This window comes from Calonectris borealis, chromosome 19, assembly GCF_964195595.1.
Source record: "Calonectris borealis chromosome 19, bCalBor7.hap1.2, whole genome shotgun sequence".
Lineage (NCBI taxonomy): Eukaryota > Metazoa > Chordata > Aves > Procellariiformes > Procellariidae > Calonectris > Calonectris borealis.
In genome coordinates this window covers 12,530,937-12,558,616 of record NC_134330.1, presented here as the reverse complement: position 1 = coordinate 12,558,616, position 27,680 = coordinate 12,530,937, and the positions used below count along the sequence as shown (strand labels likewise).

General features: G+C 40.5%; 1 protein-coding gene across 1 annotated transcript; it reads right to left on the bottom strand.

Moving 5' to 3' along the window:
- Positions 1 to 65: 65 nt before the first annotated feature.
- HSF5 (heat shock transcription factor 5) lies at positions 66 to 27,636 on the bottom strand. The gene is made up of 6 exons (XM_075169153.1): positions 27,054 to 27,636; positions 23,882 to 24,253; positions 16,004 to 16,101; positions 10,428 to 10,952; positions 5,195 to 5,357; positions 66 to 217 (listed from the first exon to the last, which is right to left on the bottom strand). The coding sequence occupies exons 1-6, from the start codon at positions 27,634 to 27,636 to the stop codon at positions 150 to 152; spliced, it is 1,809 nt and encodes a 602-aa protein (XP_075025254.1). The 3' UTR covers positions 66 to 149.
- Between the last annotated feature and the right edge of the window lie 44 nt (positions 27,637 to 27,680).

The window sequence follows — 27,680 nt, the reverse complement described above, 5'->3', positions numbered from 1 at the left end:
ATGAAAGCAAAAAAATAGAGTTTGGGTTTTTTTAAAACACAGTTGAAATGATCCAAAGTGCTGTTGTCTGCAAAGCACTGCCGCTGGAGTCTGACAAGGGAACCCAGCTGGCAGCTGCTGCACATTTTCACATACTTGTCACCCACTTCTCACTCTCTTGTTTCTTCCTGCGGAAAGTACCCCTGCTTGCAAGCTACATCTACCAGCAGATGGAGATCTAGGAAGAAAAGGGAATACTGAGTAAATATCAGTCCTTGTATAGGTTTCACTTGGCAGCACACATAGCAATTGTACTTCTATCAGGTACTATGAAATATGGCCTGACAGGCAGACTGTAACTTGAGAATTTGAGGCCTACTGTTTACAGAACAGGAATTATTCTAACTTTGCAAAACTTTAAATATAAAACAACAACAAAGCAAATTATAGGAAAAGTGCTCCCATTCTTCAAGATATATTTTTTATGTGTGCACTGACTACTGGATACCAACTGCCAAACATTAATTACTACAACCCTGGCAGGATCTACAAAAATGCCCATTCTGCTTGTGACATACACCTTTTATCCATAAAAGGCACTATTGCCTCAAAGTATGCCATAGCGGGTGCCAAGATCCTAGAGAAAACTCGTGGTGTCACAGACAGGACAAACAAGAGACTCCTTTTTTGAAAATTGCCTTGATCCACAGCAAGATGGAGATACTTCCAATGTATGGCCAGATCTTGCAGGTCGAGAAAGTGAACAAGTACCCTGATAAAGTCACAACAGCGGTACCACTGCAAATGTCACCTGTGTGAACTTTAATCTCTAAACAGACACATTCACATCTTAGGAAAAGTACTCCAGCCCTTGTTCTTTTTCTATACTATAAAGTTCCTGCCCAATAGGCACCAGTTCTGCACTTTCTGACATTTGCCTCCTGCCAAAGCAGACTCTGTTGGGAACAAATCTTGGGAATGCACAGGGATAGAGAAATGAGGGGGCTAGTAACAACGCAACTCTGAATTATATAAAGTTAGGAGACAGCATCTAGCATCCACCCATCCAAAACAGCAGAGGACAAGTAATTTGACAGTTGTTCACTGAATGTATAATGAAGTAAAGGTAATGGCAACTGAGCTGGAGCAAGAAGCTGCAGTTCAAACTCCTGAGAGCAACCTCACTTTGGGCTTCAGACAGGAGATGTTGAAGAGTTCAGGGCCAGGCCTGTCCCCACATTAACTCTTAACACCTTTGTAGGAGATCTCACTGTGACCTATTAGGAACGCTAATGAACTAAATGAAATTATTTTTGTCTGGAAGATGTAGGAAATAGTTCAAGTGAACATATGATAGCATGGGAGGCCCTGCCTGAATGAGGATTTGCCCTTAGCAATCGCACCTATAAACTTATTTACCTTGCAGTGAATGAGAGGGAATGCATAGTGACACAACTGTAGTGGCATGGGAGTGTGTGGTAAACGTCTAGGGCGCCTTGCAGCGTGATAATGATGGATTCATATGAGTCAGTAGCATCTCAGTATTGTGTCTGTGTTCTTGTAGCAAAAAAGATTAGAGGAAGTTGCCAGATTATTTGAAGGACTAGGCGACTCACAAAAAACATATGGCTAGCCATTGAGAAAGAAAGCTTTTTCTTTAATGTATCAGTATCAGCTTAAATGCTTAAATCCAGAAGTAACAAATTCCACCTGCTCCACTTCGAGATCCCTATTTTCAGAAATAAGGGCTGCAAACACAAATTTCTCCAATCAGAATCTGGTCCTTCTTATGTGCTCTTTCAGAAGAGGAAGCACAAACCACAGACATTAGGTCCAGTACAGCTATATTCACTAGCTGAGTGTACCTGTGGAGTATAATGCAGTGAAGATGGGGAAGGATACGTGAAGAATTTACAGAGTTCCTATCAATCATTCGTGAAGTCCAAAAGGACTCCTGTTGCAAGTGTGGATGCTGCCAACATAAGCAGACAGATTTATTCCAAAAATCCCATTTTATAGATAAGCTCCACTAGAAAGTAGCGGAGAAAGAAGATGTATCATCAGCACCTTCAAATCTATGTCCTAAGAGCCTGGGGCTGAAAAAAGCAGTTCCTGAAAGGTGAACTATCCCTCACACCTCAATGTGATAAACACGCCAGGAACCAGAGAGCCATACCCACTGTCTCTCAAGAAAAAGAGTGGGAAGGGAACAGATGACACAGCCTATACTCATTTGCAATGATGGATCTTAGTGCTGAATTAAGTTCTGCACCCTCTGTTCCAGCATCTGACTCCCAGGAGGACTCGCAAATAGTTCTTCTTCTCCTGTTGCTACCAAAGAAAATGGGGTCCCTTTGCCAAATTGTCAGGTACAAAGACAATTAGTGCATGAGGAGTAAAGATACGGTTAAAGCAAACACTTGCATTCAAAACAAAGAAAGAGGAGGGTTCTCCACCCACTGTGTAATTAACCTATGTTAATGACATTAACTTACAAAAAACACAGTGGATGCTAAATGTTTGCATGGCTTCAAAAAAGTGACTAGAAAAATTAACTGAAGAAAAGTTTACTGAGGCCTTTTCTACCTAGTAGTACAAAAATGCTAAAGATACTGTTGGAGACAGCACAACGGACTAGAGAGACCTTTCATCTTGACCCTGGTTGGCAGGATGTTCTTAAAACTGGTAAACTAGAAATTAGCTGAGAAAGTTGGATAATTATATTGTTTTTCATTTCCAGAAAACAGATAACCTATTTCAGTGATTTATGGTGCTGCAGAGATGGGCTGGCAGCTATGAAGGGAAATCTTGGGGACTGCATTTTAGTAAGACAACAGCTGTCTCTCTTGCTACAGGATAGCTGCAAAAAGGCAAAGAAATCTGGTCTAATTCTTCAAAGGAATGTAACGCCTTCTCCACAGGAGAGGGTTTGATTCTTGGCTCATTTGTACAGATTGTCACCTTGGTTTTGGCCCAGAGCCACTCCCGGTCACAGAAGTGACTTTTTCTTCCATCTTCATTGCAGTGGCCTTTGGTACCACATTATGTTGGCTCTCACTGTGTGATACCTAGAATTTGGTGTCACTACATAACAATGAAAAGTGAATCATGTCAGCAGCATACTGAAATAGATGGAACAAAAGCCTTCTCTATAGCAGGATATGTATCAAAGTGCGGGCTCAGAAAACTTGCAAATGAGCACCCAAAGGACAAGAGGAAGATGGACAGGACTCAACCACTTTCAGAGGATAAGTTGTGAAGAAATACCTGGAAATTTTCATGATGCGATATTGAGGCCGCACCTCGAATACTGTGTTCAGTTTTGGGCCCCTCACCACAAGAAGGACATGGAGGTGCTGGAGCGTGTCCAGAGAAGGGCAACGAAGCTGGTGAAGGGCCTGGAGCACAAGTCTGATGGGGAGCGGCTGAGGGAACTGGGGGTGTTTAGTCTGGAGAAGAGGAGGCTGAGGGGAGACCTCATCGCGCTCTACAACTACCTGAAAGGAGGTTGTAGCGAGGTGGGGGTTGGTCTCTTCTCCCAAGTAACAGCGATAGGACGAGAGGAAATGGCCTCAAGTTGCACCAAGGGAGGTTTAGATTGGACATTAGGAGAAATTTCTTCACTGAAAGAGTGGTCAGGCCTTGGAACAGGCTGCCCAGGGAAGTGGTGGAGTCACCATCCCTGGAGGTATTTAAAAGACATGTAGATGAGGCCCTTAGGGACACGGTTTAGTGGGCATGGTGTGTTGGGTTGACGGTTGGACTCGATGATCTTAGAGGTCTTTTCCAACCCGTATGATTCTATGATTCTATGATTTCAGCACAGAAAGATTGAGGAAAAAGTTGTTTCCACAGACTCACAGACAAAAGGAGGCGCTGACAGAAAAACATGTAGTCAGAGCAATGGAAGTCTGCTTATATTTAAACCTGTCTGCGTCAGGCTTACAGTTGAAATGGAGGAGATGGGCTATGCCAGCTTCAAGGCTTGTATCCTGTGCCCAATTTATTTTGGGCCATCTTGAGCTTGACCATGTTTGGCTCAGGTGTGCTGTCTGTCTCTACTCTTTACATGTACACCAAGCCTAAAAGGTGCAACAGTGGAAACGTACACCTGGATGACTATCACATTTCCCAGAGAGTAGACACTATGCTAATTGTTGCTAATTAGCATTAACGTAACAGTGTTTCATCTCTGTGGAACAATTCCATGGAAATGCTTTCCAAAACATTCTTGTACATAACTTTACAACTGGCATATTAAGCAAATGTTTTGCTTTAGATACGAAAGCTGAGAAGTTTGCTAATTATCCATGATACCAGGAAGTAATTGAACAAGAACTCTCAATTCTGTGTTTTAAACAAAAGCCTGTCTTCTTTCAAGATGGCATCCAACCTTTTTTCTCAGCTTCCTGACAAAAAGACTTTATTCCTTACTTAAATGTTTGAAACTGATGGGCGTTATGAGCTGAATTATTAACTGGCATCATTATCTGGAATCTAGAATCTACCCTTTGAAGTGAGCAACAGGTCTTCAAACTCTACAATCAGCTCTTTGATGAACATCTGTGAGGGAAATAGCTTCTTGCAAGACTTGCAGGTTGTACCAACTTTTCCTCTAGAATGGATCCAAAGCACTCTTTCTGTCCTCTTATGTCTCTCTAGTCTGTGGGCATTTACGTTTTTCCTTTAGTTACTAGATTTATGAATTGTTTGGCCTCAAATGTCCTGCTGCTTGTTTTTCTCATGTATTTCAGCAGACTGGTACAAAATTTAATTAGTGATTAAGACAAAAGGTTTGGACTTCTACACTAACTTCATCAGTTTGGTGGTTTTTTCCCCTGTTACTTCAATAATCACCTCATTACTCGGTGTTTCCTTCGTAGCACTGTCACCCTCCAGCAAACATATCTATGGACTTCATCTCAATATTATGACATCCAGGTTTCTGACACAACTCCCAGAACTTCAGGTTTTATTTACTGATATAATTTGTACCCTTTTCCACATATGAGTAATTAGCGTAAGCATGTATCTGTAGAAGCATCTTGGTAAGTACACTAAGAGGTTGTACAAGTATAATATTTTAACTGAAGGCACAGTGAAGTACTTACACTGCAGACAATAACTAAACTATTCTGATCTCCCCTTTCTATAATAGCTAGTTCTAGAGTAGCTGTCTCGGTAATCTCTAAAAAAATGTAGAATCTCTTCTTACCAGGAGACTTGCCCTTGTGTGAACTGTGTCTTCTTTTCCTGCACCTAGGTTTTACAGATGAGTCTGTCTCTTCTACAGATTTGTCTACAGGCTCAGTTCCTGAAGTGAGTTGTCTCTCTTCTGTCTCTGACATACTGGATTCACATTTAACGCTAGTATTCTCCTTAAAAAAAAACAAACAAAAAAAGAAATAAACCCAAAGATCACTCAGTATTTTCTTGTAGTCAGTTTAGGGACAAAATAATAACTATTCTTCTCCACTCCAGAAGGACATCTAACAAGTGTCGAACATTGCCCAGATGGTTTACATAATAAGTGTTTTTAACTCAGAATTAAGGTGGCCAAATTGAAACTCAAGCTCTTACAAAATGTCGTATTAAGCAAAACATGAAATCAGAAAACTAGAATATACAAAGTTAGGGTACATGTCTGCACAGTCTGAGCTTTGCCCTCGGTTATCAAACGAGCTGTAAGAAATAAGCTAGAGAAATCCAGGTGCACTCATTGTTACCAACACATGTATTAGTAATGACAGATCTAGCTCAAACAACTTGACAGAGCTGTGTGATGCAAAACTACACATGCGAGCCACACATTTCTGGTTGGAAATCTCACCCCACCCCAACCAATTGTTAAGACATTAAATTATAATGTGTTGCTTGCTTTTTGGAGCCCTCTGCTGCTGCTCCATATGTATTTTGTAGGCAACCATTTACTGAACTGGTATATTTCCATGCTCATGTGGCAAAAATCTCTAGGTTTAAAAAAAAAAAAAAGCCAAACAACCAAGTTATGTTTCTATTCCACTGAGGAAGTACCGGCCCAAAGTTAAGCACTTGGAGTTTACCTTTAGACAGAAAGATGTTCTCACTATCACCTGTTCTAGAATATTCACCTCTTCTGCAAATATCCTATCAATCAATATCCTAAAGATGAATGATTGTTCAGAACCTGCAACGTTTCCTTCTATTAAGGAAAAAAAAGCTTTTGAAAACTGTGTGAGTTTACAGAAGACAGAGGTCATCACACTCGGTAATAAGATACTAGTAATTCCAAAAATCACACCCTCCACCTTGAGTCTGCCATTACTCAATGTTAAATATATAAAAGGCAATGTGTATGCATATTAAAAGAAACACATATACATTCTTTGACAAAGTTGTATAATAATATTCAAAAAGGCCTGTGCAAATACAGTAACTGAATACTCCAGGGAGAGCTAGTTCCCCCCAACACGCCTCCTGCACTTGCTAGATACCCACTTTACTGTAGTATTTGTTCTTTGAAATGTGTTGTCTGTATGTATTGCATCAGTACTATTAACAAGGCCATGTGAAAACCGTTTGGCAGCAATGCCTTTTGTCTAACATCTGAACCACAACCCCTCCCTAGACATAAAAACAAAGAGAAGGAAGGAGGAATGTAGTTCACTACCTTCGCAGCTAGAATCCAAAACTCATGAGTGATGATCTAAAACTCTCCATTCCTGGTGACACTTACATAATAATAATTTCTAGAAAAATGAGTTAGCAGCCTTAACCAACCAGTGAGAGAAGGAAAGATTTCTCACGTAAGCATCCTAATTTGGATACTCCACAGGAAAATTGTTGTAGAAACAATTCAACAAATGTCATTATTTAAAAAAAAGGAGAAAAATAGATACACTATGAACTGAAGAGCAATTTCAGACAAGGATGTAGAAATCAAACTGCATTGTTGGATAAACAAAAACCAAACGCATATTGGGATAACCATTATTAAGAAATTATTACGGGCCTACATGCCGAAAGCAGTCTAGAAACTCCGACGAGCAGTTCTCCTACAAATGACCTGGGGATGCTGCACTGCCCAGTAAGGCTAACGACACCTCCGGCTGCACGGGGACGAGCGTGGCCAGCAAACTGAGGGAATTTCATTTCCCCCTCACTGGTGAGCCTGTAGTTGCAACGCTGCTGTGTCCAATTTTAAGCCTTACAGTTGTGTGTGTGGAAACTGAAGAGCGATGATACTGCCCAATACCCCTTTCAGATTCCTTTTTATCACTGTGTTTATAGGATCTTACACACCAACTCTTTAGTAATCTAATATAAAAAAAGCAATAGTAAGATTTCCATCCTAATAGCACCAGCCTAGCCCACATAAATCTGGTTCCCAAGTTATCTCTTTTTTTTATTGTTTGTTTTTTAAGTGAACACGCTTCTGACCACGGATTTACCACACCTGTGGACAGACTCTTCACTCAGGCCTACTACTTCTGCAATTTCAGAGTCCCAAATGTTGTTTGGTGGAGAATCAAACAAAGCTACCAAAGCTGATGGATGTGAAGGTTTTGCCTTTTCACTTCAATTATTAAAAAATGCCAAATCTGCTGCATCTCACTGGTTACGTGACTTATGAGACAGCGACTGGACTATACCTATAGCCAGCTGGAACCATGATGAGAAGCTAAGGTACTAAAATTAACAACTCACATGAATGGGGTTTGCTGGATTAACGTTCACCAAAGAAAGAAAGAGTTTCAACCTTCAGATAGGTATACTGCCAAGGAGACTGAACAAAATAGGAGGCAAATTCCTCTTGATCAAGCATTACAGAAATGTTTTATTTCCACTTTAAGAAGAAAATAAAATATTTCTTATGAGTAGGAGTGGAAAAAAAATATGCCCATTAAAGGCCAAACCCTGTAAGTCTAGGACAGGAATTCACTGAGGCTAAGAGGGCAATGCTGGATCTGAACTATTGAATGTCCTAACTCTTTTCATGTAAAGAATTGCTCTTTAATTTGCTATCATTTAGGAAATCAGGAAAGCAGAATCAAGCAGGTTTCTACTAAGCTGTTAGTTCTATGAGGAGGACAGTTCAAGGCTCAATAGCTGTCACAAGAGCAAGTAAATGCTAGGAAATACTGTGAAAGAAATAGAGAAGAAAACAGCAACCATCTTGTGCCACTGTGAAAATGGATAGTTTTCCCACAACTTCAATGCTCTCTTCATTTCAAAAAAGGATGTAGTAGAAATGGAAAAAGTTGAGAACAAACCCAAAGCTAACCAGACGCGAGGAGCAGCTGCCACGCAGAGGAAACTACAGCAGGACTGTACAGTCGGGGAAAGACTACTGTGATAAGAGATCTGTAAAATCACAACTGACATGCAGTAAGTGGCCAGGGATGACAGCTGGATGTCTCTTCCGAGACAGAAACCAGGAAGCATCACATGAAGCTAGTAACAGCCACGCTCAAAAGGAACAAAAGGAAGCTCTTTGTGCAACAGATCGTGAGCAAAGTATGTGTTTGGTCGAAGGGTACTCTATGCTAAAACTGACACAGTTTCAAGGGCTGACTTCAGTCCACAGAAGAGAAACCTAAGATTAAGTATACGGTATCATTCCAAGTCCTCAAGCTGAGAGTAGTTAGAAAGTATGAGGAGGAATGCCTTGTTCTATTTGCATGCCTCGTTCTTGCTCTTCCCTATGTATCAGATTACAGCTATTGTCCTGAGACTTGACCCTGGGCAAGACGGACCTTTGATCTGACCCAGCAGAGCTGTTTTGATGTTCTTGTATTAACACTGGAGGAATTTGCTCCTCCTGGGCTGCTACACTGAGTAATAAAACTGCCTTCTGTGCACGGCCACTATTCTTGCGAGCTTGCTCTGAATTACATGGCACTGACAGCTACTGAAAGCCTCAGGCGGCTTCCAGATTCAGGGATAAGGAAGATAGCAAACTATGTAGGAGCCTGACAGGAGTACGGGCACAGAAGCCTTCTCTGGAGAGTTCTGCACCTGCCATGATCCCAGGCTCTGGAAACACCACTAGACAAGAGGCAGCTGGGGGGTTAACTTAACCTTGCCTCTCTTGAGTTTGGAAAGAGGAGACTAGGAAGAGAAAATATTTCTAACAAAAAGAGGGAATCTGTCAAAAAAAAGGCCTAATAGTCCCTGAATTCCTCTTCAACACAGAATAAGCCCCAGTTATTTAACCAGTTAACATCCAGATAAACAGACCAGGACCAACATTGGGATTCTCACCAATTACAGAAGTAATGGGGCCTCAAAACCAAAACACCTTCCCCCCAAACAACTCCATGGTTCACACACTTAGTCCCTCAGTTCTTAACAAGGGAGTTTGCACCTCAAACTCCAAAGGCCTTCAACAATGGAAAAATATACTGCTAAAAACGCACTTCAGAAGTTGTCAAAACTGGCAATGTTTAAAGTGCGGTCAACACTTAAGATAATGAGTGGACACTCATTGAGGAGTACTGCCAATTCACACAAGGACATGCTCTTCTCTACACAGTACTGAGCAGAACAGTCTAGTCTAGGCTTGAGCTCTGCAGAGACTTGATCAGAATATACATCTCTTTCTATAAAAATACCCAAGAACAATACCTAAGAACAATTAAGTGTGTACCAGCTGAGGATTTCCAAGCTATAAACTTTACTGAAGGCATCAAGATACTGATAGCACAATAGAACAGTAGCTTCAACACACACACAAAAATGAAATTTTGAGTGCCTACATGCAAGGCAGGTCTCACGCAGCAGAAACAGATGCAGTCAATCTCTTGCTTTTACTTTGTTTTCAAAACAAAAAAAGTAGAGCATGCATTTGCTGCCTTAACAGAGTAACATGTAGAATGCCCCTCACTGCACATGAGACTTACAATTTTGTATACAGGGAAGACCAGGCACAGGCAAACCAAAGTACAATTACAACTTGTGGGACACCACAAAGTATAAACAAATGAAGATGCTTTGTATCATTCAAATGTCAATAAATTATACTTTTCACAGAAAACAGAAACTTAATAACTGTTTATCAGAAACAACCTAACTACTTATCAAATTTTAAACAAAAATCTCTGCTTTCAGTAGCAATTCTCAAAATACTCTTTTTTATTTAAGATTAAAGATAGTATGTTATAACCTAAAAAAACTTCCACTTCATCATCATGAATACACCTGCACAACATATTTTTCCATGCAAATGAGCACCCTAACTTGGCCAACGCAGGCTAACACATCTCATGCTCATTAGCGTGTGATACTTTTTCATTCCCTCTTCTTTTTTAAATCTTGCTTTATCAAGCAAACCCTTCACTGTCCATTAAAAGCTTAATTAAAGAAGCCTTCAGTTCTTAAGCAGGCAAGAATATGCTAACAGACCCAGCATTATCATCAAATATAGTTCTCTCAAAAAATATGGTTTTTTATCTCCCTTTACCCCTCACCTGCTCTGGGCTGAATGGTCCTTCCTGAACAAACATTATGGAGGATTGAGTTGGGCAGTGATCTGGTTGTTCTCTCAGTTGTTCACGTGCTCCCTGTGCGGTCACAGATTCTTGCACTATTTCAGCAGCAGCACTTTCTGCAGACACAGTGGTATGGGTAGCACAAAGAAATTCAGAAGGCTGTGATGGAGAACAAGTCACTGCTTGATCTGCTCCCATCACAAATGATGTGTGTGAAGCTACAGGAGTAAGACATTCCAGTTGGCTTTCCTCGGTTGAAGAAGGTGTATCACTATTGTCACTGTTAACCAGCAGTGGTTGACCTCTGTTCGACTGAAGAGTTGAACACTGGCTCTCCACAGGTTCCACTTTCACCATTTCAGCTTTGGGTGATGAACGCATCTCATCAACAATCTGAAACACAGCTTCAAGATTTACTTCTGTCTTCTTGTTTTCATCAGATGTATTACAAGGCCAGTCAGAGGGCAGAAATTCAGCTGCATAAGGTGACTGCATTGGAGGACTCTGGAAGAAACAAAATCAGTGAACTTTTATATAAAAAAATTACAGTGACAGGATGTGTATCGGTTCAGTAAATGAACCTGAGCAATCAACTGAAGTGTTCGTTTATCCAAAAGCTTGAAAGATTGTCTGTTATTTTCAGTTAAAACAGCAGGTTTAATTAAAAAAAAGAAAGGCTACTACTTTGTCTTGTTTTTCATTAACCACCTTACTCTTGGCACGCTTGCTTTCTTCTATTCACTGTCTATCCTGGAGAGAAGGAAGGTTACTTACCAGCAGCTCTGAACACCTTCAGATGCATTGTCTGCATACCCTTTGCATTGCAGGTATAAGTACACCCAAGCATTCAAACCACAGACTTCTAGTCTTAGTAGGACCTGTGGGGGTACATTAGAACCACCCCCTTCACATGCCACATATGTGATAGAAAACGATAGAGCAAATCTACCTGCCTTCAGTTCTTCTAAACTTGAGCATTCCTGTTGTGTATAAAACCAGCACAAACCACAAGATTTTTAAGCAAGAGAAAAAGGTATGTATGCTGTAAATGTGCATATGGACAACACAACTTGAGGAACTCACAGTTACTTACCAATAACATCTTTTCCTCTTCAAGTGATTGTCCATATACGCATCCACACAAAGGGTGATTCCCAGGGATGCTCCAGTCCCAAAATGAACGGGAGTTCAGATACCTATGAAAACAAATACTGTAGAACTGCCCTGTCTGTCACAGCCTCACATCTGGATGCTCCTGTCATGACACAGTGTCCCACAAATGCATGACTCGAAGTCTACATAAAGCTGTATAAAACCCCTATAGATCTTCAGGTCAGAAACACCTCTTGGAGAACCTGTAGAGGCTGCCTTTGCCATGACAAAGCAGGTCTCAGCGCTGCTTTGAAATAAAATATTTCACTGTAATGACATCACAAGATGACAGGACACAGTCAGCAATCCAATGATTTTTTTTTCAGAAGAATTCATATAAATCAAAGAATGTTTAAAGCAGAAGACAATGAAGAGTTTTTCAAAAGCAGCAAGTCCTACCTAAGTGAAATGATAAATCATATTTTAACAGCCAGTGTCTGTACTGCTGTTTCTTCTGGAGATGACGCAGAGTTAAAGGACACTGGAAGGGTAATTTCTTCTGACAAATATGAGTCATATTTGAACAGAACATGTTGAACAGAAACTCAGGTATATTTAAAATACAATCTTATTTTGGAAGAGATCTAGTATGAAGGATTAGTCCTTGGTTAATAAAAAGCTACTTCCATAGATGAGCAAATTAGAGAACAGGAAGCCACAGGATCACCTACTAGGAAAGCCATATTAGATCAAATGCCAGTGAAGTCCCTGAAGGAAATACCACCAAGAGATGAGATCCCTTCCTCTGGGTGTATGAAGTCAAGTCCTGTTGTGGATTCATGTAGATGTGCCACTCTGCAGATAGCCATGAACTCTGGAGGTGGGGGGGGGGGAGGAGGGGAAGATAAAACCTGGAATTTGAGAAATTTAGGTTAAGTTAAGCAAAGTATTTTCATTAAAGGCAAGCCACCTTTATATTTTTATGATACAGGTTTAAACATAGTTCCTTTCATCTAATATTTTTTTCAGTTGTATTTTTTAAAATATTAACAAGGTGTTTCACTTCTGTTGCATTGCTTGTTTATTGTCTTAAGTAGCTAGGGTTTTAAGTAAGATCTGGGTTACCAAGTCAACTGTCCAGGGATGAAATCATCCCTGCCAAAAACAAACAAACAAACAAATCAATCAACAAACAAACCCACACTGCAATTTCTTCTGCTGCTTCTTAGGGGACCTCAGCCTGAAGCTGTTGTAATACCTACCATCTTCTTGGATGCACTGTAGGATCTTGTACGCATTTCCAATAGGAGAAAGTGCCCGCACAAAGATACAATTTAAATCCTTTTAGTTTATCTGGGGAAGATACGACAGACAAGCATGGGAGGGAGGCAGCAACGAAAACAATGAAAAGTGATAAAAGATTGAGAAGTCAGGACTCAAACGACTAATAGTTTGCTGGTCATTGGAGCTCAAGAGGAAAATGGTCTAATTTAGCAAAAGCGGTGAAAGGAAAGATGGGCATTTCACTTGTAAGATTAGCATAGTGCACACAGAAGTAAAGCACAACCACACCTTTTCAAGGACTGCTAGGACTAAAACAATCTGGCTTGCGTGCTTGGGCAATCATTCAGAAGTAGTTCAGATTCAATTTCATTTTGAAATAACATGGCTGATTATCATTCTTACCACAAATAAAAGCAAACTGCTTAAGACTGCTTTTAAGATCAGGAAAGTTTTTCTTCCTCTTTTTCCTCCCACATTTATTTCTTCCATTTCCAGTTACCTCTTGCTTCAGTTCCACACAGAAATACTGACAGCTTAATAACAATGCTAATGGCAACAATCAAATATCAGGGCTGCTAGTTTAAAAAAAAAAAAAAAAAAGGAAAAAACAAACAAAAAAAATCACTAAGATCCATTATGTAGCCTCGGTTCACACTGATGATAAAGCAGCAGGGAAATACTGCACTAATGGTTGTGAGTTGCCAGAACTGCTGTTGCAGAAGACAGCAGGAGTTTTCTCTCACAAGACTCATTCCTACACAAGGATACCGATTCATCACACTGATCCACACCCCACTTCAGAAGAATGCAGATGAAAAAGCGTATGAAGCTGTACCTGAGCTCCCAGTTTTGTAACCAATTGCGATGAGTGTGTAATACAAATCTCTGAAACTTTGATTTCAGAAACCTGACAAGAGATACACCCTAATCAGCCACCATGTCTGGGTATAAGCATATATATCCCCTTGCTGTTCCATGTGGTAATTCTCTGTAGCTTTTTCTGGAGAGCAAACCCACAGACAGACATTAACTCACCTCACTGGTCTTGTCTGCCCATGTTCCAGACAGGGTCACCTAACAGTTTCAGCAGGTCATGTGTGTACTGTACAAGCGCAGCAGCTGGCCTCCAAGCCCCAAGAAACTGTACCTGTCTTAAACTCTCCTAAACTTAAAGTGATCCTCCTAGTAAGGACTAGCACAAGGTTTAGGCTTTCTTGTCCAACAATGCCTGTTTTTCATTCTGAGACCACAAAGCACTGTCTGGATCCAAGAGAAACAGGGCTGATAATCAGCTTGCTGACTGCCAGTGTGCTGGTATGGCTCACTGTCTTCTGGACTGGTCCAGCAGTTTTGTATAGACTTCGCCAGCAGTATCTAGTGTGATCAAACAGCCTAAAATGCCCTGCAAACCACCCTTCAACAGCATTTCACTGAAATCCTGCAACTGGTGGAAAATATTGAGTGGAACGATACAATGCAATAGTTCTGGTTTTTGTGAAGAACGATAAAAATGCTTAGTCAGCTAGGGTTGGTTAATTTTGCTGCTTTTGAGGGCTTGTGCAAGTAGTTACTGATGATCAATACACAGGTAGGGCAGGATGATCAATACTGTAGCTGGCTGCATCCCTCAGCAGAAGTTTGGGGAAGTATCTACCCCAGAGCACGCAAAAGGTAAACTGATTATTCCCCACAGCTCAGTGAGAACCACAGGCAAACCGCTGTCTGCTGTACCATCTGCACAGCCCCTGTCACCATGTTCCAGGAGAAGTGATCTATGCTACACCAAGACTCAGAAATCTCATGAAGTCCTGTTGATCCATTCTGTATGATGTTTGTGTTATCCTGCTCAGACACAGCCAGTAGTTGACCCGGCAGAACTGATTTACGGCACTGCTTGCCTTTGGGCTGCTCACACAGAGGATTACCTTCCAGCAATCTCTGCCCAGATGCACCAGCAGCTTTTGACTGGGAGTTCCCTGGTTAGAGCTGCATTATCAAAGCATCCACTAGTAAGTGGCCTACATCTCTTTTGACTCCACACACTGCCCATGGACTTGCTTCTCCAAACAACTGATTTTTACTAGACCTTTGGATAGTGTATTTATATTATCTTTCAATCTAGCCACACCACCACCCTTGACGATTCCTTTGGAATGATTTGCTATCCCAAACATTGATATCAGCCTTATGAGATAAGACATTATTTGATTGTGACTTCCCATCACTCAGACTGATCCTCATGTCCTGGATGAAAAAGAAGCTCATAATGAAAGTGAGAGGGCAAAGATGTACTGTGTGAAAAATAAATACTAGAGTATCTGTGGCATGACTGGCCACTGGCTATTTATATCCTTACACCAACATGTTATCCTGGCCATAACCTGGCCATCTTGGATAAGCTTATATAAAAAAAAAATCATGAATAAAAGACAAAGGTTGATATTTGCAAGACAGGAAACTGGATGATCAAGCTTGGGTACGTCAACCCTTTTTCAACATACATAAGCATAACTTGCTTTGCTTGTCTTCTGTGAGGAAAAAAAAGTATATGCATTATGGTGTAATAGAAAAGGAAGCCCTTGCATTTTTACTTCAGACCTTTTGATATTTGATAAGCCAGGCCCTCCAAAGAAGGTGCAGTTTCCACCAGAATTATATAAAGCATTTACAGTAAGTACTGTAGTTATCTTTAATAAGACATCTCCGAGGTGGGGCCAATTCCAAAAGTCACCTTAGTTTTTCTCATTCATCAAATGAAACTCAGGACTGCAGAAAGCTGTCTGGGACAAAAAAGTGGAGCTGTTTCCCAGTATTTTCATAATACTAAAGAATCTCTTTTTGTCCAGGCAAGGACATTCTTCAATGATAAACGTAGACTTGTCAACTAAAACGAGTTCTGGTGAAGTCAAGCAAAAAACTTATCAGAAAAAAACACTCCACTGATGAGGACACCCACTATGCTGCTACCCTGAAACTAACTTGAATTACAAAACTACCCGTTTTGTAGTGGTTCTTTGGTCCAGTGGTTCTTTGAAATAGATACTTGTAAACCACATTACTTTAATTTTCTCAAGCAGATCAATTTTCAAATTTATATCCTTCACTTCAGAAGTCTATAAACCTACACTTCATCATACAGTCTCCTCCGCTTTCACCTGATTTCAGTATGCTACACTCACCTGGAAAAAGCTGCAGTGGGTGTACGTCGAAGCTGTAGGACTAGCACAGCCAGTCAGAGGATCTATGTGGGCAGGTGGTGAACAACACTGCAGTGCAGCTGCAAGAATTCAAACACAGTTATCAGACTTCCAGAGTTTGTGTTTGGTATGCAGAGTTCTATTGCTTACTTTGATTAAACACTTCAATAATCACACAGTAAACTAAATTCCAGAGATGTATAATTACCTCCCAACTGACTTTAAGACTGATTTCTTCATCTTAAAAAATATTTATTCTAATATTTGTGTACATATATTAAGAATATATATTGTAAAATTGATATACACACACATAGAAACTTCATAATCACAGTCTTTTGTATCTTAATATCACCTTTTTGATTTGGCTGCTTGACTTTCTTATCACAACATACCGCAGAAAGTGGATTCACATAGGAAGAGCCTAGATGTTCATACACATACACACACACAGAAACTAAAGAGTAATTTTATTCTAAAAAGCGACTTTGTAGATGAGGCAGTATTCTGCAGGTATTATTTTTTGGTAACACACAAAGATAACTTAAAAGTAAAGGCATTATTTGGACAGATAATCTTTAAAATCTGCAATCATTCCGAGGGAGAGAGAAATCCTTGATGAAATCAAATTTAGTCCAATGTTCATAATAAGTAAATGTAATAAGTATAACTTGAGGTGGCAAACAGATCAGATCAATTTATTTGCAATGCTTGACACTTACATGGGATTTCACATGAGACAGTTGCTACGATAACAAGTATGTTTGTTTAACATCTATACCTATTGCCCTTTCTAATATGATGTTGCTGAATTTTTGCGCAGTTTTGAGCAACAAACACAGGAGCTAAACAACACAGAAAGAGCTAGTGGACATCCTTTAAAAGAAGCATGAGATATGTGTATGACTCATGTTACTTCAAAAGCTAATTTTGAGCAACTTTATGATGAAATCTGGACATCTTTCAGAAGAGCATTCCGTGACCTGTAAACATATTACAATTCTGGATATTGCCAAAAACCTAAATGATACCTGGGTTTCGCTCACTGGAAACTCCAAAGTATGTTTACAAACCCGAGAAAACCACCGAAAAAAACTTTTGAAGGGCTATTGTAGAAACAACGCAAGAGAGCAATGACAAAGGACAAATTTCTTGTAACCTGCTAGAGTGATTCCAAGGAAAAACAAACACATATTACAAAAAACCTATTTTCTAAGAAAAGAAAAGGAAGCACCTGAAGGGAAAAAGTGCCTGTGAAATAGTAGGTAAGTGTAAAGCATTAAGTCCAGATCATATGCTATAAAAAGCCACAAGTAAAATATAAATGACAGTATTCTTACAGTTAGTAGAGCTTATAGCAAAAGCAACTCATTAATCAAATTGTTATGTTTGTAAATCAAAGTGAGGAGAACAAAAACAACTGTGTAGAAGACTAGACTGATGACCAATTCTGAAAGGTTCTGAAATGCACAATGTTGCATAAAAAGAATGGTTTGCACTCACAAGAACTTTTTTTTTGCCAGTTTATAGGCTATGGCAATGACTGATCTAATAGCAAGAATAACTGCATCTGTGGAAATATCATGGGAGACACGAATGTAGTCTTAATGGTAGTCAGTTAAGAAGCAAATCCACCGTAAGATGGAGGTCAGTTTTAGATAAGTACCACTTATCACCCATAGCCACAAAAGGAGAGTCACCATATATCCAAACAACTTTTTAAATAACGCTGAAGAAAGCATTTACTGACAGGCAGTGTTATCAAAGGCAAAGGTGTCGATTCATTTATAATACTTCAAGTCTTCGAATTGAATCAAGATTCAACAAACCTACCTGCTTCACTCACATGCTTTTATCCTACCCTGTTAATTGGAGAGAAGAAATTTCTAAGCTCTTTTGTCTAAGATATAGTTAATCTAGTCATATCCAGAAGAAATTACCAGCTAAAGCACATTCTGTCACTGGCTGTTACGAAATAACTGGCAGTGAACACGGATGTCATTTGAATACTAAGGAGACAGGGATGGATGGCATCTTGCGGAATAAATGAATATTTACTGAATAAATTAAGAAAAAGATACAGCCGCTTCTATCAAACAAAATGGATCAGCCTCAAAATAGATTTGGTTTCTGCCGAAAAAGAGACGCGCTTCTGCCCATACAAGCTATGGATGGGAAATTTCACACACTCTTTAGGACACAGTATGCGGAATATGAACACTGATGTATGAAAATGGAATGGCTGTCAGCGGGGCTATAACCAACCCAGCAACGGACCCCTGAGAACAAGCGGAGATCAACGAAGAGCACAGTTTACAGAACAAGGAAAGGACTGGACACTCCGCATCACAAATATTCTTGCACAGAAGTCGAATGATCATATTTCAAACATACCGAAAATATCTTTGGATATCCAAAGAGGTTGCAAAGAAATAAGGCAAAGAAATCAATACTTTTAAAGGAAGTTATTTAGAAGTATGTTAACAAAAAAATTATAAAGCAAATACAAGTTATAAATCTGACAGTTGAATAAGAAAAAATAGAAGAAAATACAATGGAATAGAGAATTAGTTGACATTGGATAATATATAATGGGGAGGAGTCAACAAGACTTCTTTTTGTTTAAGAGAAGTCACCCTTCATTGCCCTCTTGAAAGACCCCCAGCAGGTAAACAAATATGGATAACTGTGATCTTGCTGATATGATATTTAGACTTCCAAAAAGCTTTTAACAAAGTCATCATCAGAAACTTTTACAAAAACTGAGCAACAACAGCACGAGAGGGAAGGCTGTACATTTAAAAAATAATCTGTTTTAAAGATACAACACAGAAGATAGGAATAAATAGTCACTTTTTACAGGTAAGTGAGGTCACCAGTGGAGGTCCCCAAGGACCTGCGCTGGAACTCATGCTGCTCATCGTTTTAATAAAGTACTTTAAACATTGAGTGAGTGAGCAGTGAGATGATGGTTGCTGATAACACCAGGTTATTCATGTCTGAAAAGAGCAGTCAGCTATGAAGATGTGAAAAAAAAACTTACGAGTTTCCCAAAGCCACCACCCATCAGATACAACTCTGCACACAGAAAGTGATGGGTTCTTAGTTGTCAATCAATAATCAGGAACTAGATCTTGGTATTCAAGTAGATAGTTTCAGGACGACATCAGCTTGACACTGAGTAGCTGTCAAAAAGACCTCCAAAGTCACAAATGAAACAATCAGATTGTTAGGAAATAATACAAAAGAGAACAGAGAATGAAATAAATAGGAACATTATTACTCCACTGTATAAATTCATGATTCGTACCTTGACCACCGGGTATATTTTTGGACTCTACGTCTCAGTAAGAAAATAACAGAACAGGTTACATGGAAGGCAACATGGATGATGTACAGAATGCTTTCCTGAAGGAACAGCTAAGTGGGGCAGGACTCCATTCTAGAGAAAATGCAACTGAAGGAACTAAGAGAGAAGTATTTAAAATCATGAACGGTGCAGTGAGAGGGATATGGATATAGACACATAAAACCCAAATGGAGATTTAATGAATATGCAGTAGGGTCAAAAGAGACAAGAAAAGGTGGCTCTTTGCACAAAATGCAGGTAAGCTGTGAAATGAAGTCCTTGTCACAGATGTTGTATGGGCCACAAGTCTACATTGGTTGGGAGAAACAGACAAGTTCATGGAAGTGAAATCCACCAAGGGCTATTAAATACAACTCGTGTTATGGTTTATTAATTCCCTGAGCCCAAACTGCTGGAGCATTTTGAAAAAGCATCAGTCCATGCTTGCTCTACTCCTGCACTCCTCCTTGGGCATTACTGTCAGAGGCAATGATGAGCCATCTGGACATTCGGTCTGATCAAGGCTTGTATTCTCATCTCCAAAGCAGAGAACTATTCATTAGAGAATTATTGAGGCATTCACGAAATCCTGTTTTCTCAACACTGGAAAAATTGGATGAATTGTACAAAAATAAGCACGTGAAATTTAGCTGGAGGGATGACAATATTAACATCACATTCTTATATACATCTTCCTCCTCTTGAGACAATATTATTTTGTGGGCTCTCAATGTTTCAATAGAGAAGAATGAATCAATCATAATCTTTGCTGAAGACATGAAGAACTATGCTTGAGCTCAGCCATGGTTTTAACAAAGATGTATTTTGCCAAATGTATCTGGAAGTTAGAACTTAAATGTAAATAAAATCCAAGAACATCAAAAAAGCTCCATGCTTACAGTTTGATGTGTACACATTTGTACTGCATGCTTTTTACAGGTTCCAATACTACATGCAAGCTCAGGAAAGCTGAAAGCCCAAAAATAAATGCAAACCCAGTACGATCAGCAGCAGATGTTTTCCAAGCTTGAACAACCACCATCATTTCTACAAAGATCTGTTGGAAACTGAAGGAACGCATGTATCACCTCTATGCATTCAAGACAGCAACAGATGTTAATAAGCGTTATTATCAGCTCAGTTGGGCCAAAGGGCGTGAGACTGACACTCTCCAGCATCTTCCATTCCACTTGAGCACGCACCACATAGGAAATACCGAGGAAGAACCTTAAGACCATCCTTTCAGTGTGAACTTACCATGTCAGGCCCAAACGTTATGCCTAAGAGAAGCTAGTTACCCATCAGACAACTGGGTCAACAGTACTCAAAGCTGTGCAGGAAATTACGGAATATAGCTGGGTCTGTTCCTGCCAGATCAATGAACACATTGGAACGGGACTGAATACAAAACTATGCAAGCTCCGATCCTTTACCAACCAAAAGACTGATGAAAACGAAGATGATACCCAAGGTCTCTCCAATAAGGGAAAATTGGAAAGACAAAGTTGTTTGAACTTAGACATTCAGGTGGGATTACCTGCCTTACTGCTACATAGACTCAGATGTCTAGCAGTTGTCGACTCCCTGCACGGTCAATGAAAAAATAGGCTCATCAGAAAGAAATGAATTGTCTTCCAGAGGCATATGTCTAAGAAAGTCGGAATGACTCAACCTCTGGGAGGTGCCTGTTTCTTTCTACTGACTATATATGTAATCTAGATGACAAGCCCAGGCATATACAACTAACTATTATACATTCAGATGAATCTTAGGCAAGATGAATCCTACAACTAGTTTTACAAGTGCATTACTAATGCATCTAGTCTGCTTTTCTCAAGGGAAAATAAGGCGCTATTCACACTATGTTAAAACAGATGTTTTCAGCTGCTTATTTATTTCAAGAATCCCTTTTTGACCATGTGAATTTTAAGCCTTACATAAAGAAAATTATTTATCTTAACAGAGGGTGTATCATTCAGAATAACGTGACTACTCCTAAGCTACCACTCACCGGAAAGGTTATCATATGTAAGTGAACCCTACAGCCACAGATGTATTTAAAAGGCATGACTGGACTTGCAATGTCAGGTGGCACCAATAAGTAACATTTCTCACATAGTCTCCTTGACTGATTTTTTGTTATTAGGATACTCTCTGATACTAAAGCTTCCCTGCATGTCTTTGATGCAATCCTACTACTATCAAAGGTTTTGCAGATAGTTGAAACCAAACAGAACTAAATCCTTAAAATAATTATGGTCTAATGCTAGCGGGGAAAAAAGATCCAGATGAGCATCTTTTATTTTACTGCCCTTTCAGTAAGAATCATAATGAAAAAGCAGGGAAATATTTTTGTCACTGAAGTTAACAAACAAGTTTGAATATACATAAAAAGAAATCTTTTGACAAAGTTCTACTTTGATTTAATTTAATGGAACTTCAAAAGTGAAATGAAAAGAGTCAAGAATAAGATTGAACATATATTCTTTAGTGCCCTCACTTATGAAATACATATTTTAAGATTAACTATCATTTTCCAAATAAGCTAATCTTGGTGCTGTGGTCTCAAGATGAAGGAAAGCAGACTTTTTCATGCAGACATATGAAGAAATAAGCTTTCAGCATTCCGTATGTTATAATATACAGAAGAAAGGACAGTGGAGAGATTAAGAGATACACAGGAACAGAAGTAAAAACACTGAGACAGTCCTAAGTGACAGTGAAATTTAAAAGATTTATAATACTCTCTAGTGAAATGTCAAACTTACCATCTCATTGGAGTTTCAAAAGCCTCAGATTCCACAAGTTTCTCCATTTTAGTTTGAATTGTACCTTGCAAAATTTGGCATGCTTTCATAATGCTCTCCCCCCTACCTCCCGCCCTGGAAGATTTTACCTGTACAACATAGCCAATTTATTCTTTAAATTTTTATAACTCCAGCAAGAGAGACTAGCACCATCCAGTTATAGAGAGCTACATATTCATGCCTAAATCTACGCTAGTCTCCCTCAACTCCTCTACAGTCAGTACAGCAAAACAGGCACTTCCAGGACACGAGTAAGCTCACCCCAAGACAAACTCTAAACCAAGGAATCACATCCTAGAGATGCCCGTTTCCTTCCCTTGACTATAGAAGTGATCTGGGGGAGTAGTTGGGATAGAGACATCTAAAATTCAGTATGATGAATTTCAGCCTATTCTCTGTAACTGATAGAAACATGAAGTGGGGACCATCTCCCACCTCAGGCAGGTATTCTGGATGAGGCTTTGAGCAATCTGATCTAGCGGAAGGTGTCCCTGCCCATGGCAGGGGGGTTGGAACAAGATGATCTTTAAGGTCCCTTCCAACCCAAACCATTCTATGATTCCCAGGACACCCTGCTCCTGGGAGGAGACTTAATAGTTTGAAGCTGGTAATGCAGGTGCTAGCCTTTGTAAGTAGCACAGGGCAAGAAGCTTATGGCAAAAGTTGCCTGTCTCTTCAACATTTAAGAGTGTCCAGAAGAAATGCCTAGCTCCTCAGAATCCTTCCTTGACAAAAACGATGTTATGGAAACTAGTGATTATTGTCTGAAACGTTCTCAGCAGAGGTCCCAGAAGACATGCACAAAAGACATGAAGATTTCACTGTGTACTTGGAGAAAGACAGCAGCCACCACAAGTAGGATTTCTAAACAGGATTTCTATCTTAGTGAAGGTGCTGCTGCCAGGGGAGGAACAGGCAGAAGGAAAGAATAACAACTGAGCTTTAGTTTGTTCAAGGAAAGAGTCACTATGTTCTGAGTTTCAGAAGTTTTAGGGAAATTTAAAAAAAAAACAAACACACCACTCCCCCCCAAAAATAACCTATCACGTGATTTTTCCAATTCAAGGTAAGGGCAAGGAAAAGAACAATAATTTGCTTCAACTTCTCTTCTGAAGAATAAAAACACTTAAGTGAGACTGAAAATTTTAGCAGAAACATCTTAGACAAAAGAAAGGAGTCAAAACTCACGTACTTTCTAGTCTTCAGTGCAAAAAAAAATACAACATAAAGAAGCTAAGCAAGAAAAAAAATTAAGATATGAAAACAGTATGATCAGAATGAAATATTCTACACAATACTTTTGACTGATCTTTGACTTCAGAAACTTAATCTGGGAAAACATGAGACCAAGGACTAGTATAGTACTTTTCAACAAGTTCTCAGTGCTTTAGTATCATCATCCTAGTTTTGCTTAATTAAAAAAAAATATGAAAGTCAGCCTAACACTGACTAGTTGTGGACAAATGTTTTTCTCCTCACCCTTTAACCTCAACAGAGAGGCTATCTGGAAAATCACCAAGGGACGCTCAAAATCTGGAGGAAGGACAGGAATACCAAACAGAAAATCTTTTTGCTTTAAAGGTCTCTCTTCCTTTTAGACTTTACACTTTCTATCTAATTCTCACTTGAGATATACACATGACAGAGCACTGTATCACTTTTAAGTGTCTTTTTGAAAAGCAAGTGCAGAAATTTTTTTCATACCTGTTGGATAGTAGGCTTGTGAGTACTGCATTGAAGATGCGTAGCTGCTGTATTTTGGAAGGGAAGTGGCAATGGTTTGAGACCCTTGCTGAAGCGGCAGAGGAGAGGCAACAGGCTGGAGTGTGTACGTGACCTCTGTTGGAAACCTTTGGAGTACTGGAAAGGCAACCCCTTTATCTGGAAAAGTTGAGGAAGCCTCATGCCCTGGAAGCAACCCAGGAGAACCCTGCCACGTTCTGGAAGGAACTGGAGTCCGATCTAAACTTTTTGTTGGTAAAGTGCCATGGTTCTGGGATGAGGTCGATATGTAGGAGTAAGGAAAGAAACTGTCTCGATTATAAGGTTGGTGAAACTGTCCTACAGTCAGCAGTCCTGCAATGGGTACAAAATAAAGTGGAAAAAGTGTTAAGGAAAGGAGTTTTCACAGGCAATGAAAGGCAATATGAGGAGCCAAGGCTCTACAACATTATTTGGGAAGGCTACCTTTGCTCCAATATACTTAATCCAGAAACAGACTGTATTCTTACACCTGAACATACAGTAACTGCTGCAGTGGCATATTAGTGCAGTGCCAACACACAGCTGTCTATGTAGCATTCAACTTCCTCAAACTTGCAGTAACAAGTTATCAGTATTTAGAAATGTGCTATAAATCAAAATGTGTAGTAACTTACTAAACCAAACAAAAGTAATTTTGAAAGTACTATGTGTTAAAACAGATAATACATTAGGAAAAAAAAAAAGGGGGAAATCATAAAGCAAGACTTTACCAAACTCCAATGCTGACAGCTCACAGACAGCTAAGGGAAGGGCAAAGGTCAAAATCCCCCAAGTGACTTTGAAAGTACTTTATGACAAGTCATTTAATTTGTCAAGAAAAAAAATTCAAAGCCAACTTTTTTCCGGTCAGCTCAACTAGTTCAGTTTAGACTAAAATATCCCAAACTTTGCCACTTGGTTATTTCCTGGATATTCCTTTTATTCTTCTCTTAGTTTCCTCTCTTAGTCAGTTGTTATTTCATGAAATGGTATTTGCTCTTATACTGTAACAGCTCGATTTCTATTAGAGGTTTTGGTGACTTTGTTGAAACACTGAGAAAGCCTGTGCTCATCGAATTCCTGAAAGAACTACTTGCATTTGTGACTTTTCTGCAGTGTTGTATATAGCTAATTAAAAGTTTCAGGATAGTTTATGTCAATAGAGTTTATCTAGAAGCCAGGCTTTCTCAGACCTTTATTCCTAATTCTCACTCTAAAGGACTTTTTCAAAAAATAGCCCCACATTTACCTCTTTCACTCCTCTGATGGGAACTAATTCAAGAAATGGGTAACATAGAGTCATCATTCTGCAACTTCGTATTAAATCATTAAGAATCACTAAATAAATACGACTTAGCCCTGAAAATTTATTAAGACTTAATGTATAGGACTGTTTCTTTCCTGTTGAGTATTTTTACCATATATAAACAGAGAATGAAGAGAGGTATAAGAATTCCTTTGTTTATATTTTATCTTGGATAGGGAAATTAAGATTATCTAGTTTTAACACATAAACAGGACACCACGGGATGCCAAGTTATGAAGCACCAGTTGCTTTACAGGAATCGTTCCTGGATGTTCAACACAGAGTTACATGTTGCAAGATATTTGGAACAGACTGATGCTTTGCAAACAAAAATATCTTTTATCTATCAAATTACCTCACATTTACAGCAGACATGCCCCTAAATAGTCAGTACAGAGCGCACAGTAAATTGTCAGCCTGTCAGAACTCGACTGCATAAAAAGCTGATGTTTTCCTTGTTCTTTCTGTCTTTCTAGAAACTGAGACTCCTAGAGCAAAAGCTGCACCCATAAAAACAGAGGCCAAAAAATTAAAAGGCTGTATGTTTCTTAGCATTTACTCTACTAATGGCTTGCATTACATCAGTCAGACCAGAGTTCATTGAAGAAGTCTGTAATAACTCATCTTAGTCTTAACAATGTTAACACCAAATCTTTAATTTAAATGCTTCCTAGCCTCAGTATTGAAATAAGTTCTTTCCCTTTTCAAACGCTACATTTTATTTTCCTGGTGTTACAGGTGTAGTTCCACACACATCACAGAAAACACCACATGAATTAGACAACAATTCCTACTCTGAAACAGCAACCAACAGTAACTATCACGATATCCTACTCTGTTCTAAATGCAGGCTGGTGCTGCAGGAAGCAGTACCACCAACTGCTCCTGCCCTTCTCCTGGTCGCACAGTCCTGCCGCTTCTCCCGCACTGAGCCTGACAGCTCTGCACTCGCGTGGTGCAGCACTCTGGCCCGAGAGCCAGATGCAGAAAGGCTGCTCAAGTCTCTTCCTGGGATCATTGTGCTGAACCAACACAGCTGCTGTATCGGTTGCAAGGAAGATGATGGTTAACACACGACCAAGGGAATGGGAAGTAGGGCTGCTCTTCTGGTAGCAGCCCACCGTTCGACCAGACTAAAAGCATTGCAAAACAAGATATTCACATCTTCCTTGCGCAGCATCAACTACAATGCTCTCAAGCTTATATGGAATTTGTGGAATAATCTTCTGAGAGCTCAGACTTGTCTTGGAAAACTCAGATCCTCTCAAGGAGGGTTAGAATGAAAGAAAACACGTTCCAGGGCTTTTCAACAGTATTATTTTCTATTTAGCTCTCACCTACTCATTCAATCCTCTTTAAAAACTATCTAGCTTGTAATTCTTTTTCAGGAGACAACTGACAGCAATCTTACTATCAAGTCTCTTTTCCTTTGCACAAAACTGACAGGATGCTCTAGTTGTCACTTCCCATGACCCAACATTTCACACAGATTTAATAAGAGCTTATTAAGCATCCCTACTGACAGGCAAGGAGGACTAACGTTCATCTGGTAGAGCTGTGCTAGCTCCACAGAGATCAGGCAAGGGTGTTCTTAGCGTAGTCCACCAGGACAGGCATACTGAAACACATGTGAACCACGCTATCCACACTTACTTGGAGCAGATCTACCCGCATGAAGAACAACCGTTTTCCTACACCAGGTGAATGCAGCTGCCACCAGCAAGGACAGGTAACCCTCCTCCCTCAAGGGAGTGCCGATTTTCAAACCCCTCGCCACCCAGTGCTTCTCAAACCCACTGCGGACCCGCATGGCCCACCCTGCCTCACCGGGCCTGTTGGCCTCGCCGAGCGTTGAGGGCGGCAGCAGTGGGTCCCCGTGCAGCGACGCGCCGAGCAGCCGCTGGAAGCGGTTGGGTGGGCGGCTGGTCACCTCCAGGCCAGCTGCCAGCTTTGCCTTGTTGGCGCTCGTCAGGCGCTTCAGGTGGACGAGGAGGTCAGGGCGGTCGCGGCGAAAGTGGGGGCTGTGGAAGTGGTGCAGAGGCCTGGCGGAGCTGCTGCCATCCCCATCGCCACCCCCTGGGCCCAGCCCAGGCCCGGGGCCCGCCACGCTGCCCGGCGGCTCCATCACCACCTTGCGGAAGCCGTAGAGGTTGAGCTGTCGGATGAAGCTGGTGAAGTTCTTGGTCTTGAAGAGGTCGGCGGCTCCCGCCGCTCCATCGCCGGCCGGCCCCGCGGCGCGGCCCGGCCCTGCGCCCAGCAGCTCGCACTCGAAGAGCGGCTGGTCGACGAGCAGCCCCTCGCCGCGGGCGTCCCAGCGGATGGAGCGGAAGCGCGGGCTGTTCACCAGCAGCCACAGCTTGGCCGGAAAGTTGTTGGGGTTGATGGGGGCGGGCAGCCGCGGCTCCTCCATGGCGGCAGGGGGGGCACGGACGCGGCGGCCGCTCGCGCTCCAAC

Bases quoted from the DNA above. Each gene is read 5' to 3' on its own strand.
- HSF5 (XM_075169153.1), bottom strand. From the start codon at position 27,636: ATGGAGGAGCCGCGGCTGCCCGCCCCCATCAACCCCAACAACTTTCCG. The intron at 16,102-23,881 runs GTATGAAAAAAA...GAATTCTTGCAG, and splicing joins ACAAGCCTACTATCCAACAG to CTGCACTGCAGTGTTGTTCA. The intron at 218-5,194 runs GTAAGAAGAGAT...TTTTCTTCCTAG, and splicing joins ACACAAGGGCAAGTCTCCTG to ATCTCCATCTGCTGGTAGAT.